At 45.5% G+C, this 14,400-nt stretch overlaps 1 protein-coding gene across 1 annotated transcript in view; it reads left to right on the forward strand.

Annotated features, from left to right (window-relative positions):
* Positions 1 to 1,602: 1,602 nt before the first annotated feature.
* ppp2r2bb (protein phosphatase 2, regulatory subunit B, beta b) overlaps positions 1,603 to 14,400 on the forward strand; it is a 104,399-nt gene continuing 91,601 nt past the window's right edge. The window contains exon 1 of the mRNA XM_024432565.2: positions 1,603 to 1,987. Within this exon, the coding sequence (XP_024288333.1) occupies positions 1,909 to 1,987 (79 nt within the window). The 5' untranslated portion in view covers positions 1,603 to 1,908. The remainder of the gene's footprint in view (positions 1,988 to 14,400) is intronic.

The following is a 14,400-nucleotide window of genomic DNA, read 5'->3' on the forward strand; positions in this document are numbered from 1 at the left end:
CAACAGGACAGACAACGTCTTCTCTGTTTCCCCACTCTCTCCACCGGATCTGCGTCGCACCAAACGGCGAGCGTCACAGACACCGGGAATCTTCACTTAACTGATCTTCATCGACATTTAAGGCCATCTCCGTTATCATTCCTTTCAACGGTGCCCTGCTCCGGAGAGGAAAGCAAGTCCCATTTATTGTCCCTAATCGAGTGATTCGGAGTGCCCGCTCCCTTTGGGCTGAAGAAACACAATAAATCATCACTCCTAGTTACTTTCACCAACTCAATAGTCCCCAACCTCTCCTCTACCCAACCTACCACCACATATGGATCAGCAAAAATGCAAGGATCCATTCTCCCCACAAATCTTACTCCCACTGGACCAGAATCATCCTTTACATCCACGAACCGAGGCCGACCTCAGCGGTCCTTACTGCAGGAACTTCATCGACACTCTCGTCAGATTACATCTGAGAGTTACTGGAACACGTATCCCTATTTTTGCACTTGACGCCAAACTTCCTCGCCACCCTGCTTCCCTCTACACTCAACTTCTTCTCAACAGTTATCACTGCACCTGCCACCACTAATTTATCCTCCAAAGGTTCTGTGAAATCATTCCATATTCCCTGATAACCATTTCCACTGTTCTCTCTTCTTTTTCTTGGCCATCATCTTCTCCTTCACCAGACCTTTCAGAAGGCCTGTGTAATCCCCCACTCCCTGTTTCTTCATAATATGCTCCACTGTCTTCCTTGTTTCCCTTTCTGCCATCTTCTCCAATCACTCCCATTCTCCAAACACTTCTCCCTGTGCAACCCACGATCACCCTTTGTGAGCTACCAACATCTTAATCTAGGTCGGTGGTTCCCAATCGCTTTGGGTTATTGTACCACCAACTGAATTTTATCTCTGCCCGGAGTACCCCCTTGTGCATTTTATCAGTAGGCCTATGGTCTCATGAGTCTTCTCAAGTACCGCATGTGGATAGGTCAAGTACCCCCAGGGCTCCTAGTACCCCTGGTTGGGAACCACTAGTCCAGGTCTTAATTGTAAGGGGAAAAAACTACAACCCGCAGACACTCGGCCCTCCTTGGAATGAGTTTGACACCCCTGAGTTATGTGAACTGAATGACTGTTATATGGCCTTGGCAGTCCTGATGCTCTGTGACACAGTTCATTAGCCTACAGACTGGAGATGTCACCAGAGTTATCCAGGGATTCCCAAAAGCACAGACCCAGACACTTCAGGTGCCCTAATGACCCACATAGCGTGGCTTTTACATGGAGAATATGCTTGAAGTAAAAGCAACACAGGCAAATTATTCTATAAACCCATCATCAACAGTATCATTAAATGTCGCCTCGTCTCAATAAGGAGTGATAACTGATATGGTTATGATAAATAGTCTACATTTATTTATCAGACGCACGTAGGCTATATTCTCTCTTCAAAATGGGCTTTGAAACTTTCCTGCGGATCGCAATAGAGACACTCACAGGCATAACAGTCAATTCTCGAGCGACCAACAGAGGCAGCATGCGGCTATCGACAGACAGAGCAGGTGCTCCCCAGCCTCCCCTGAAATAACCCTGATGCTTCGGTCCTCCTCCCTCCGTCAACACCCTCCCTCCCTCGCATCCGACTCCAGCAAAAAAAATAACATATTCTCGTGTCCTGCTGGCGACTAGGGGAAGAACAATGTTTTACGAGAGTAGCATCGCGCGTGGAGACCTCTCTTCTCTTCCTGCTACTATAGCCCCGAAGGAAGGATTCCCGTTGATCTAAACCGAGTAAAAGTGATGTCGAAGACTATGGGCTCCGTCTCCAGCGCTCGGTTTCTTTCCGCTCTGTCAGTGCAGTGGGTGTAGACGATGTGGACTTGATAGTGATGCGCAGCCAACAACAACAAAAAATATGAAATGCTTCTCCCGGTACCTTCCTTACCTCTTCAGACCCTCAAGCACCATCCTCTCCTCCAGCTGTCACACGGAAGGTAGGCTACGGACTTGTGATGTTATTGCGCGCGCGCCTATGTGTGTGTGTGTGTGTGTGTGCGTGCGCGCGTGTCTGTGTGTGGGCACTGGGCAGCCAGCAGCAGGTTAGGTCGGGTCGGGAGACATCTCTTCATATAGAGAGAGAGAGGAGTCTGGAGATTGAATGGGACGGAGCAGAACAGCGGACTGGCTTGTCTCACTCATATCACCCTGCTCTCCTCCCGTTTCTCAGGCGAAACAGACTGTCAGGTTTGAACATTTCAGACCTTGTCGGGAGGACCACTCTGGAGTTGGCTCAACTTGGCTGGGTTTCCTTTGTAGGCCTTGTTTGCGTAATTCATGACTGCACCTGTCGATGTAAAAATTGTAGGAACTTTCAAGACAGGACGTACAACCGTGTCCCTCAGCCAAAGCTGAATAGAGTAGACTACTCTGGTGGCAATGATAAACTGCTTGCAACACTGGATGCTGTTCAAAAAGACATGAGAGAAATGTGTCAGCCTTTCTGTCAGTCCAACCATGGTGGTCAATTGTTTTTATTTATTTTTACCAGGTAAATTGACTGAGAACACGTTCTCATTTACAGCAACGACCTGGGGAATAGTTAAGGAGGACAAATGAGCCAATTGGAAGATGGGGATGATTAGGTGGACATTATAGAATGAGGGATAGATTGGGAATTTAGCCAGGACACCGGGGTTAACACCCCTACTTTTTAGATAAGTGCCATGGGATCTTTTAGTGACCACAAAGACTCAAGACCCGTTTAACATCCCATCTTAAAGATAGCACTCTACACAGGGCAATGTGCCCAATCACTGTCCTGTGACATTGGGATCTTTTTTTAGACCAGAGGAAAGAGTGCCTCTTACTGGCCCTCCAACACCACTTCCAGCAGCATATGGTCTCCCATCCAGGGACTGACCCTGCTTAGCTTCAGTGATAAGCCAGCAGTGGGATGCAGGGTGGTATGCTGCTGGCCAAGGACATGTCATCTGACCATGACAACCAAAACAACGTTATGTAAGGCGTCATAAGAGCCCATTAGGTTAAGTTTATGATGAACGTAATGTATTATTATTAAGTTGTTATTATTAAGTTATTACATTTATTGACATATAACATAAAAACAATAACATCCCACTGGGCACAAAATGGCTGAACTCATCAACTCCAACTGTTGTTTTGAGTGCAATTTCACAGGATTATGTCATCATTGTAACCAACTTTCATCATAGACAAACCTTGTATAAGATACAGTATGTTGAATTTGTACCTTTTGAAACGACATTGGATCTTCAGGCTTAACAAACAATAGGCTGGGCAGCACTTCCTACTTGAGAGTTGATCTACAACAATTTATTTATTAGGTCTCTTGTCCAGGGTTTTGACCAAGCCCTGCTTCACTTTTACATTTGTCACTGAATACTACACATGTGCTATGGTGAGAATTATTATTAAGAGATGTCTTAATAACTAAATATATTCACTGTTGTAGCGAAGTCATTCCAAAGGGGAGGTTTAACAATGCAAATGAAATGTAACCATACTTTATAAGTCATATATCATCAATTGTATTGTTTAGGCCTACATAGCGTTTGCAAAGTCATCCCAGGGTTCAGCAAAACATAGAGAGTACATAAAGGCCTAGGACTTCAAGCTTTGGTTGATTTCAAATGTAATCTTCAAGTTAATCATTAACACTGTATGTTGGATTCACGTCTCCATCTCAACCAAAAATCTCAGTTAAAGAATAGGACTAAATCAAAGTAAACTTTATTTAAAGTTTGAGATTAGATTTAGTCCTATTCTTGAACCTTTTGGTTGAGATGGAGACGTGATTCCAACATATCAATTATGAATTTGTAGACAAACTGGATATTGAATTGTGTTTGGTTGTCAATGCAACATTTTAAGGAGATCTTCTGCTTGGATAGTTCCATCTGTGCCACTGACTTAGGCGGGCTTTAATTCCAGCGCCAATATTGCAAATAGCTTATTGAAGGGGTGCCTCAGAATAGCAGATGTGCTGTGGTTGGTAACCATGGCTGGGGGCTGGAGGTAGACTAGTAGTCTTGCTGTTGTTGTTGATCAATTGAGGGGATCTTTTCATGTGACAAAGAAATGTGCTCAGACTCATTATAAACCAGCTCACCACATGTATATCGGGCACCCTACAGGACTATGGGCCATTTGCATTTAATCATTCACCAAATCCTTCAGAATAAGCCTCGTTCAAAGGCTCTCAACAAAGGCTGTCCTGGAAGTATTCTCAATTTTAATTTCAGAAAGGAGTTTGTTGTGATTTCCATGGGCATAATGTGTAATGGTGTGGGTCTGGCCTGCCTCTCCCAGGGGACTGACGTGATCACATCTAGCTTTTGTGGAACCAGGTGGTGATATCAGTTGTGTATCCCCCATAGAGAGGAGTGCAGCTGGGTCATTTTGCCCATTTCAGTCTGGCTGGGAAGTGCAGCCCTTGAGAATTACAAGCAACACACACGCACACACACACGCACACACACACACACACACACACACACACACACACACACACACACACACACACACACACACACACACACACACACACACACACACACACACACACACACACACAGAGAGAGAGAGACACACACACAGAGACACAAATACACACAGACACAATGTACCCCCAGGTCTCCATCAGCAGGCAATGAGAAAAGGAGATCACTCTTGCTAAGCTCCAGTTTGCCACATCACACTGTAACTGGACCCTATAGCTTTGAGGGAGGGAAGATTTCTCTTGTGGTCATCACAGCGCATCTGGGGGACGGGGGTAATGGACACATATACTCCTCTAGGGTCGGTCATCAATAGGGCCTGAATTACTGCCAAGGTGGGAGGAATGATCTCTCTCTCTCTGTTTCTCTCTGTCTCTCTCTATCTCTAGGATTGATGTGGTCTGATAAAGGGGGATGGGGTGAATATTTCAGGACCTTTGTCAATTCAGATTGCCTCAGCAGGGTGCCATCTCTCATCCTTGTTTCTAAACCCCATCTGTAGGCCTCCTCTCCCTCTCTGCCTCTCCCTCCCTCACCGCCTCTCTTTCCCCCTCTGCCTTTCTGTCTCTCTTTGCCTCATCTCCCTCTATTGAACTCTACCAGTCCCTCTGTTGTCAGCCTGTGTTGCGGCCTGCTCCTATGAGCCACGATGAGCCACTCTTCAACCTCTGCCTATTGGGTGACGGTGATATTGGCAGCCCCTCTGCCCCCTGGGTCCAACGGCCCAGTCACCTCAGTTGGACATACTGTAATAGAGGGGTGAACGCCACGTAGGAGAGCTCTGCGTCACAGATTGATCTTTCGATTGGGATTTGGCCGAAGGAGACAGGGACAGGGAGGGCTGGTGCCTGGTGTTGACTGTCCCACCGAGATGAGCTGTGTGGGGCAGCATGAGGAGAGACTGCGTGTACATCCCGTATTCCCTAAATAATGCACTATTTTTGAGCAGGGCCCATATGGACTCCCCCAGTAGAGGACAAACTGAGCTGTCAGGAGGGATTTGATACACAGTATACGGATGGATGTATGATCATATGGATGATACACAGTATATGGATGTATGATCGTAAATATGGTTGATACACAGTATATGGATGTATGATCGTAAATATGGTTGATACACAGTATACGGATGTATGATCGTAAATATGGTTGATACACAGTATACTGTGTGTATGATCGTAAATATGGTTGATACACAGGATGTATAGTGTGTGCTACTGTGTACTGTACTGAATTCTACTCCACTCTATTCTAGTCTGCAGTACATTACATGACTGTACTGAACTATACTTTTCTTTACTGAACTATACTTCACTTTTCTTTAATATTCTGTACTGTTGTAACGGCTTTCTTCCGTCGAAGGAGAGTCGGACCAAAATGCAGCGTGGTTAGTTCGATACATGTTTAATAAATGAATAAACACGACAAAATACAAAAACAAGAAACGGAACGTGAAAACCTATACAACCTATCTGGTGAATACAAACACACTGAGACAGGAACAATCACCCACAAAACACACAGTGAAACCCAGGCTACCTAAATATGGTTCCCAATCAGAGACAACGAGAATCACCTGACTCTGATTGAGAACCGCCTCAGGCAGCCATAGACTATGCTAGACACCCCTACTCAACCACAATCCCAATACCTACTAAAACCCCAATACAAAAACACAACACAAAATAAACCCATGTCACACCCTGGCCTGACCAAATAATTATATAAACACGAAATACTAAGACCAGGGCGTGACAGAACCCCCCCCCAAGGTGCGGACTCCCGGCCGCACACTAAAACCCATAGGGGAGGGTCCGGGTGGGCGTATGTCCACGGTGGCGGCTCCGGCTCGGGACGTGGACCCCACTCCAACCAAGTCTTAGTCCCCCTGTAACGCGTCCTTTGATTGGCGACCCTCGCCACCGACCTAGGCCTAATAACCCTCACCAAGGACCCCACTGGACTGAGGGGCAGCTCGGGACTGAGGGGAAGCTCGGCACTGAGGGGAAGCTCGGCACTGAGGGGAAGCTCGGCACTGAGAGGATGGCTAGTACCGAGAGGAAGCTCAGTACTGAGAGGAAACTCAGGCAGGTAGTAGGCTCTGGCAGATCCTGGCTAGCTGGTGGTTCTGGCAGATCCTGGCTGACTGGCGGATCCTGGCTAGCTGGTGGTTCTGGCAGATCCTGGCTGACTGGCAGATCCTGGCTGACTGGCGGATCTGGAAGATCAGGGCTGACTGGCAGATCCTGGCTGACTGGCGGATCTGGAAGATCAGGGCTGACTGGTGGATCCTGGCTGACTGGCGGATTTGGCTGCTCCATGCAGACTGGCAGCTCTGGCTGCTCCATGCAGATTAGCAGCTCTGGCTGCGTTGAACAGGCAGGAGACTCCGGCAGCGCTGGAGAGAAGGAAGGCTCTGGCAGCGCTAAACAGGCGGGAGACTCCGGCAGCGCTGTAGAGGAGGAAGGCTCTGGCAGCGCTAAACAGGCGGGAGACTCCGACAGCGCTGGAGAGGAGAAAGGCTCTGGCAGCGCTGAACAGGCGAGGCGCACTGAAGGCCTGGTGCATGGTGCTGGCACTGGGTAGAGGACATGCACAGGGAGCCTGGTGCGGGGAGCTGCCACCGGAGGAGTGGTGTGTGGAGGTGGCACTGGATAGACCGGACCATGCAGGCGCACTGGAGCTCTTGAGCACCGAGCCTGCCCAACCTTACCTGGCTCGATGCCCACTCTAGCCCGGCCAATACGAAGAGCTGGTATGTACCGCACCGGGCTATGCACCCGCACTGGAGACACCGTGCGCTCCACAGCATAACACGGTGCCTGCCCGGTCTTTTTAGCCCCCCGGTAAGCACAGGAAGTTTGCGCAGGTCTCCTACCTGGCGTAGCCATACTCCCTGTGAGCCCCCCCCAATACATTTTTGGGGCTGACTCTCGGGCTTCCATCCGCGTCGCTGTGCTGCCTCTTCATACCAGCGCCTCTCCGCTTTCGCCGCCTCCAGTTCTTCTTTGGGGCGTCGATATTCACCAGGCTGTGCCCAGGGTCCTTTTCCGTCCAATATTTCCTCCCAAGTCCAGAAGTCCTTTGATCGCTGCTCCTCACGATAAACAGGGGGAGTTGGCTCAGGTCTGAACCCTGACTCTGCCACACTCTCCCTGAGCCCCCCCCCCAAGAAGTTTTTGGGGCTGACTTTCGGGTTTCCTTGCCAACCGTGTTCCCTCGTATCGTCGGCTCCTATCTCCGGCTGCCTCTGCTCTCCTAAGTGCCTCCACCTGTTCCCATGGGAGGCGATCTCTTCCAGCCAGTATCTCCTCCCAAGTGTAACAACCTTTGCCATCCAAAACGTCTTCCCATGTCCATTCCTCCTTTCGCTGCTTGATCCGGGTGTGGTAGGTTATTCTGTTACGGCTTTCTTCCGTCGAAGGAGAGTCGGACCAAAATGCAGCGTGGTTAGTTCGATACATGTTTAATAAATGAATAAACACGACAAAATACAAAAACAAGAAACGGAACGTGAAAACCTATACAACCTATCTGGTGAATACAAACACACTGAGACAGGAATAATCACCCACAAAACACACAGTGAAACCCAGGCTACCTAAATATGGTTCCCAATCAGAGACAACGAGAATCACCTGACTCTGATTGAGAACCGCCTCAGGCAGCCATAGACTATGCTAGACACCCCTACTCAGCCACAATCCCAATACCTACTAAAACCCCAATACAAAAACACAACACAAAATAAACCCATGTCACACCCTGGCCTGACCAAATAATTATATAATCACAAAATACTAAGACCAGGGCGTGACAACTGTACTTTACTGTGCTCTAAAGTACTGTAATGTACTATACTGTACTGTACTGAACTATACTCTACTTTTATTTACTGTACTATGCTGGACGTCCTGTGTCGGTCTGTGCTCAGTTGGTGAGGATGTTGGTTACAGTAAATGGAAAGAGAGGGGCTTATGGGTAGGTGTCACTAAGAGCTGTGAGAGGTGGCATTAATGAGAGAGACAGAGAGTTACAACATTTGAAATGTCTTTATTCTTTTGGAACTTGTGTGAGTGTAATATTTACTGTTAACTTTTTATTGTTTTATTTATTTGTTTATCCATTTCACTTGATTTGGCATTGTTACCATTTTAATGCAAGTTCGCTCTAATTCTCCACATTTTGGCATGGGGTGGAGAGAAGGTTTTGCAATTTTATAACTAATTTCATGCAATTCTACTCATTTTGGCATGGTGCAGAGAGGAAAATAAACTTTTTTACAGCTAATTTTCTGCAATTAAAAAAAAAATCATAGGGGGAGAGACATTTTTGCATTAATATGATATCTGAACGAGACTAAGTAACAAAATCAATGGGGGCCCCCCGGCTGGTAATTTGACCATGATAACAAGTTTAGATAGCTGACCGCTAAACTAACTTAGTAATCAATGTTAGCTGACATGGGTTGATTGACTGACTATTACTGTAACGGTATTCGTCATCGGAAGATGAGGAATCATCGGACCAAAGAGCAGCGTGGTAAGTGTTCATACTTTTATTTCAACTGAACACTAAATAACAAATATCACAAAGAGATTGAACGAAAACCAAAACAGTCCTGTACGGTGCAGAAACACAAAACAGAAAATAACTGCCCACAAACACCATGTGGGAAAAAGCTACCTAAGTAAGGTTCCTGATCAGAGACAACGATAGACAGCTGTCCCTGATTGAGAACCATACCCGGCCAAAACAAAGAAATACAAAAACATAGAAAAAGGAACATAGAATGCCCACCCAAATCACACCCTGATCAAACCAAAATAGAGACATAAAAAGCTCTAAGGTCAGGGCGTGACAATTACTGACTGACATAACAAGACAAAAACTGCTGATGCACAACCACATTTTTAAATGTCACCTTCTGCTATCCTACTATCCTAATAGTAAAATGATAACCCAACTGCTAATACAGGCAGTAGCATTCATTTTAGTAGTAATAATATTAGCATGTTTACTCTAAATCAAATCAAATGTATTTATATAGCCCTTCTTACATCAGCTGATATCTCAAAGTGCTGTACAGAAACCCAGCCTAAAACCCCAAACAGTAAGCAATGCAGATGTAGAAGCACGGTGGCTAGGATAAACTCCCTAGAGAGGCCAAAACCTAGGACGAAACCTAGAGAGGAGCCAAGCTATGAGGGGTGGCCAGTTCTCTTCTGACTGTGCTGGTTGGAGATTATAACAGAACATGGCCAACATGTTCACATGTTCATAAATGACCAGCATGGTCAAATAATAATAATCACAGTAGTTGTCGAGGGTGCAACAAGTCAGCACCTCAGGAGTAAATGTCAGTTGGCTTTTCATAGCCGATCATTAAGAGTATCTCTACCGCTCCTGCTGTCTCTAGAGAGTTGAAAACAGCAGGTAGGACAGGTAGCACGTCCGATGAACAGGTCAGGGTTCCATAAACGCAGGCAGAACAGCTGAAACTGGAGCAGCAGCATGGCCAGGTGGACAGGGGACAGCAAGGAGTCATCATGCCAGGTAGTCCTGAGGCATGGTCCTAAGGCTCAGGTCCTCCGAGAGAGAGAAAGAAAGAGAGAATTAGAGAGATCATACTTAAATTCACACAGGACACCGGATAAGACAGGAGAAGTACTCCAGATATAACAGACTGACCCTAGCCCCCCGACACATAAACTACTGCAGCATAAATATTGGAGGCTGAGACAGGAGGGGTCAGGAGACACTGTGGCCCCATCCGATGATACCCCCGGACAGGGCCAAACAGGCAGGATATAACTCCACCCACTTTGCCAAAGCACAGCCCCCACACCACTAGAGGGATATCTTCAACCACCAACTTACCATCCTGAGACAAGGCCGAGTATAGCACACAAAGATCTCCGCCATGGCACAACCCAAGGGTGGGGCGCCAACCCAGACAGGAAGATCACGTCAGTGACTCACCATTCACATAGACAAACTGATATATTTCCGACAGATTAGATCTAAACCAGGCCAGAACTTGTCCGTGTAGACCAATTTGGGTTTCCAATCTCTCCAAAAGAATGTGGTGATCGATGGTATCAAAAGCAGCACTAAGGTCTAGGAGCACGAGGACAGATGCAGAGCCTCGATCTGACGCCTTTAAAAGGTCATTTACCACCTTCACAGGTGCAGTCTCAGTGCTATGATGGGGTCTAAAACCAGACTGAAGCATTTCGTATACATTGTTTGTCTTCAGGGAGGCAGTGAGTTGCTACACAACAGCTTATTCTAACCTTTTTGAGAGGAATGGAAGATTTTATATAGGCCAATAGTTTTTTATATTTTCTGGGTCAAGGTTTGGCTTTTTCAAGAGAGGCTTTATTACTGCCACTTTTAGTGAGTTTGGTACACATCCGGTGGATAGAGAGACGTTTATTATGTTCAACATAGGAGGGCCAAGCACAGGAAGCAGCTCTTTCAGTAGTTTAGTTGGAATAGATTCCAGTATGCAGAGGCCATGATTAATTTCATCATTATTTCAAGAGATATAGTACTAAAACACTTGAGTGTCTCTCTTGATCCTAGGTCCTGGCAGAGTTGTGCAGACTCAGGACAACTGAGCTTTGGAGGAATATGCAGATTTAAAGAGGAGTCCGTAATTTGCTTTCTAATGATCATGATCTTTTCCTCAAAGAAGTTAATGAATTTATTACTCCTGAAGTGAAAGCCATCCTCTCTTGGGGAATGCTGCTTTTTAGTTAGCTTTGCGACAGTATCAAAAATAAATTTCGGATTGTTCTTATTTTCCTCAATTAATTTGGAAAAATAGGATGATCGAGCAGCAGTGAAGGCTCTTCGATACTTCACGGTACTGTCTTTCCAAGCTAGGCGGAAGACTTCCAGTTTGGTGTGGCGCCATTTCCGATCCAATTTTCTGGAAGCTTGCTTCAGAGCTCAGGTATTTTCCATATACCATGGAGCTAGTTTCTTATGACAAATGTTTTTAGTTTTTAGGGGTGCAACTGCATCTAGGGTATTGCGCAAGGTTAAATTGAGTTCCTCAGTTAGGTGGTTAACTGATTTTTGTCCTCTGACTTCTTTGAGTAGACAAAGGGAGTCTGGAAGGGCATCAAGGAATCTGGGTTGTCTGAGAATTTATTGCATGACTTTTGATGCTCCTTGGTTGGTGTCTGAGCAGATTATTTGTTGCGATTGCAAACATAATAAAATGGTGGTCCATTATGAGGAAAAACATTAAGATCCACAACATTTATTCCATGGGACAAAACTAGGTCTAGAGTATGACTGGGACAGTGAGTAGGTCCAGAGACATGTTGGACAAAGCCCACTGAGTCGATGATGGCTCCGTAAGCCTTTTGCAGTGAGTCTGTGGACTTTTCCATGTGAATATTAAAATCACCAAAAATTAGAATATTATCTGCTATGACTACAAGGTCCGAGAATAATTCAGGGAACACAGTGAGGAACGCTGTACATGGCCCAGGAGGCCTGTAAACAGTAGCTATAAAAAGTGATTGAGTAGGCTGTATAGGTTTCATGACTAGAAGCTCAAAAGATGTAAATTGAAATTTGCTATCGTAAATGTTAGCAACACCTCCGCCTTTACGGGATGCAGGGGGAATATGGTCACTAATGTAACCAGGAGGTGAGGCCTCATTTAACACAGTAAATTCATCAGGCTTAAGCCATGTTTCAGTCAGGCCAATCACATCAAGATTATGATCAGTGATTAGTTCATTGACTATAACTGCCTTTGAAGTGAGGGATCTAATATTTTGAGATGTTTTGAGATGTGAGGTATCACGATCTCTTTCAATAATGGCAGGAATGGAGGAGGTCTTTATTCTAGTGAGATTGCTATGGTGAACACTGCCATGTTTAGCTTTGCCCAACCTAGGTCGAGGCACAGACACGGTCTCAATGGGGATAGCTGAGCTGACTACACTGACTGTGCTAGTGGCAGACTCCACTAAGCTGGCAGGCTGGCTAACAGCCTGCTGCCTGGCCTGCACCCTTTTTCATTGTGGAGCTAGAGGAGTTAGAGCCCTGTCTATGTTGGTAGATAAGATGAGAGCACCCCTCCAGCTAGGATGGAGTCTGTCACTCCTCAGCAGGCCAGGCTTGGTCTTGTTTGTGGGTGAGTCCCAGAAAGAGGGCCAATTATCTACAAATTCTATCTTTTGGGAGGGGCAGAAAACAGTTTTCAACCAGCGATTGAGTTGTGAGACTCATTTGTGAGACCCTAACTGGGAGGAGGCCAGAGACAATTACTCGATGCCGACACATCTTTCTAGCTGATTTACATGCTGAAGCTATGTTGCGCTTGGTGACCTCTGACTGTTTCATCCTAACATCGTTGGTGCCGACGTGGATAACAATATCTCTATACTCTCTACACTCGCCAGTCTAATATTGTTCATATTATTTATTATATTTTTCTATTCACTGTTTTACTATCCACTGTTGCCATTCTATTGCTGTTATTTATATTATATATTTATTTTTATGATTGACTTTTTATCACTTTTATTTATTATTTTATTACAATGTATATTGTAAACATTGTACTTTGGCAATCTTTACGCAATATTTTTCAGGCCAATGAAACAATTTGATTTTGAATTTGAAGAGGTAGAAGTAGAGACAGCACCCTACAATCACACTACACTGTAGAAGAAGAAGAGACAGACACATTACGCTGTGGAAGAAGAAGAGACAGACACACTACACTGTGGAAGAAGAAGAGACAGACACACTACACTGTGGAAGAAGAAGAGACAGACACACTACACTGTGGAAGAAGAAGAGACAGACACACTACACTGTGGAAGAAGAAGAGACAGACACACTACACTGTGGAAGAAGAAGAGACAGACACACTACACTGTGGAAGAAGAAGAGACAGACACACTACACTGTGGAAGAAGAAGAGACAGACACACTACACTGTGGAAGAAGAAGAGACAGACACACTATACTGTGGGAGAAGAAGAGACAGACACACTATACTGTGGGAGAAGAAGAGACAGACACACTATGCTGTGGAAGAAGAAGAGACAGACACACTACACTGTGGAAGAAGAAGAGACAGACAGGGGGAAACTGCTGTGGAAGCAAACTGTGTAACCACACCATGGTCGATAGCTTTACAAGAAGTGAGCGTTGGCTTAATGCAGGCTTGTTTACCCTTGCTTTTTTTGTCTCAGCTCCATCCGTCTCTCTGGTTGGCAGCCTGTCTGTTCCAGGTTCAAGCTCTTGTCATTTTTTGGTTGAATTGAATTTATTTTTCTACTTCCCATAATGTATTTAGCCTTGAGTGTTTCAGTTATTCTGGTGGAGTGAGTGATAGTCCATATCAGAGTTTTCGAATATTATTACAATACGTTCTGTTCCACAGATGATGAGCATGAGAAATGTTAGTCGGCATAGCTAGCTATGATCAGAGAAAAGTTTAATTGGTTCTCTGTTTTCTATGATAATGTCACGCCCTGACCAAAGAGAGCCTTTTTATTCTCTATTTTGGTTAGGTGTGACTAGGGTGGGTAATCTAGGTTGTTTTATTTCTGTTGGCCTGGTATGGTTCCCAATCAGAGGCAGCTGTTTAGCGTTGTCTCTGATTGGGGATCATATTTAGGCAGCCATTTTCCCACTGGTTTTTGTGGGATCTTGTTTTTGTGTTGTTGCCTGTGAGCGAGCACTCCAGAACATCCCGTTTCGTTTATTATTTTATTGTTTTTTTGTGCGTTTCATTAAATAAACATGTGGAACCCATATCACGCTGCACTTTGGTCCGAATGTTCTTACGACGATCGTGACAGATAAGTCATAATCAGACTTTTTTG

Source organism: Oncorhynchus tshawytscha, linkage group LG09 (assembly GCF_018296145.1).
Source record: "Oncorhynchus tshawytscha isolate Ot180627B linkage group LG09, Otsh_v2.0, whole genome shotgun sequence".
NCBI classification, from domain to species: Eukaryota; Metazoa; Chordata; class Actinopteri; order Salmoniformes; family Salmonidae; genus Oncorhynchus; species Oncorhynchus tshawytscha.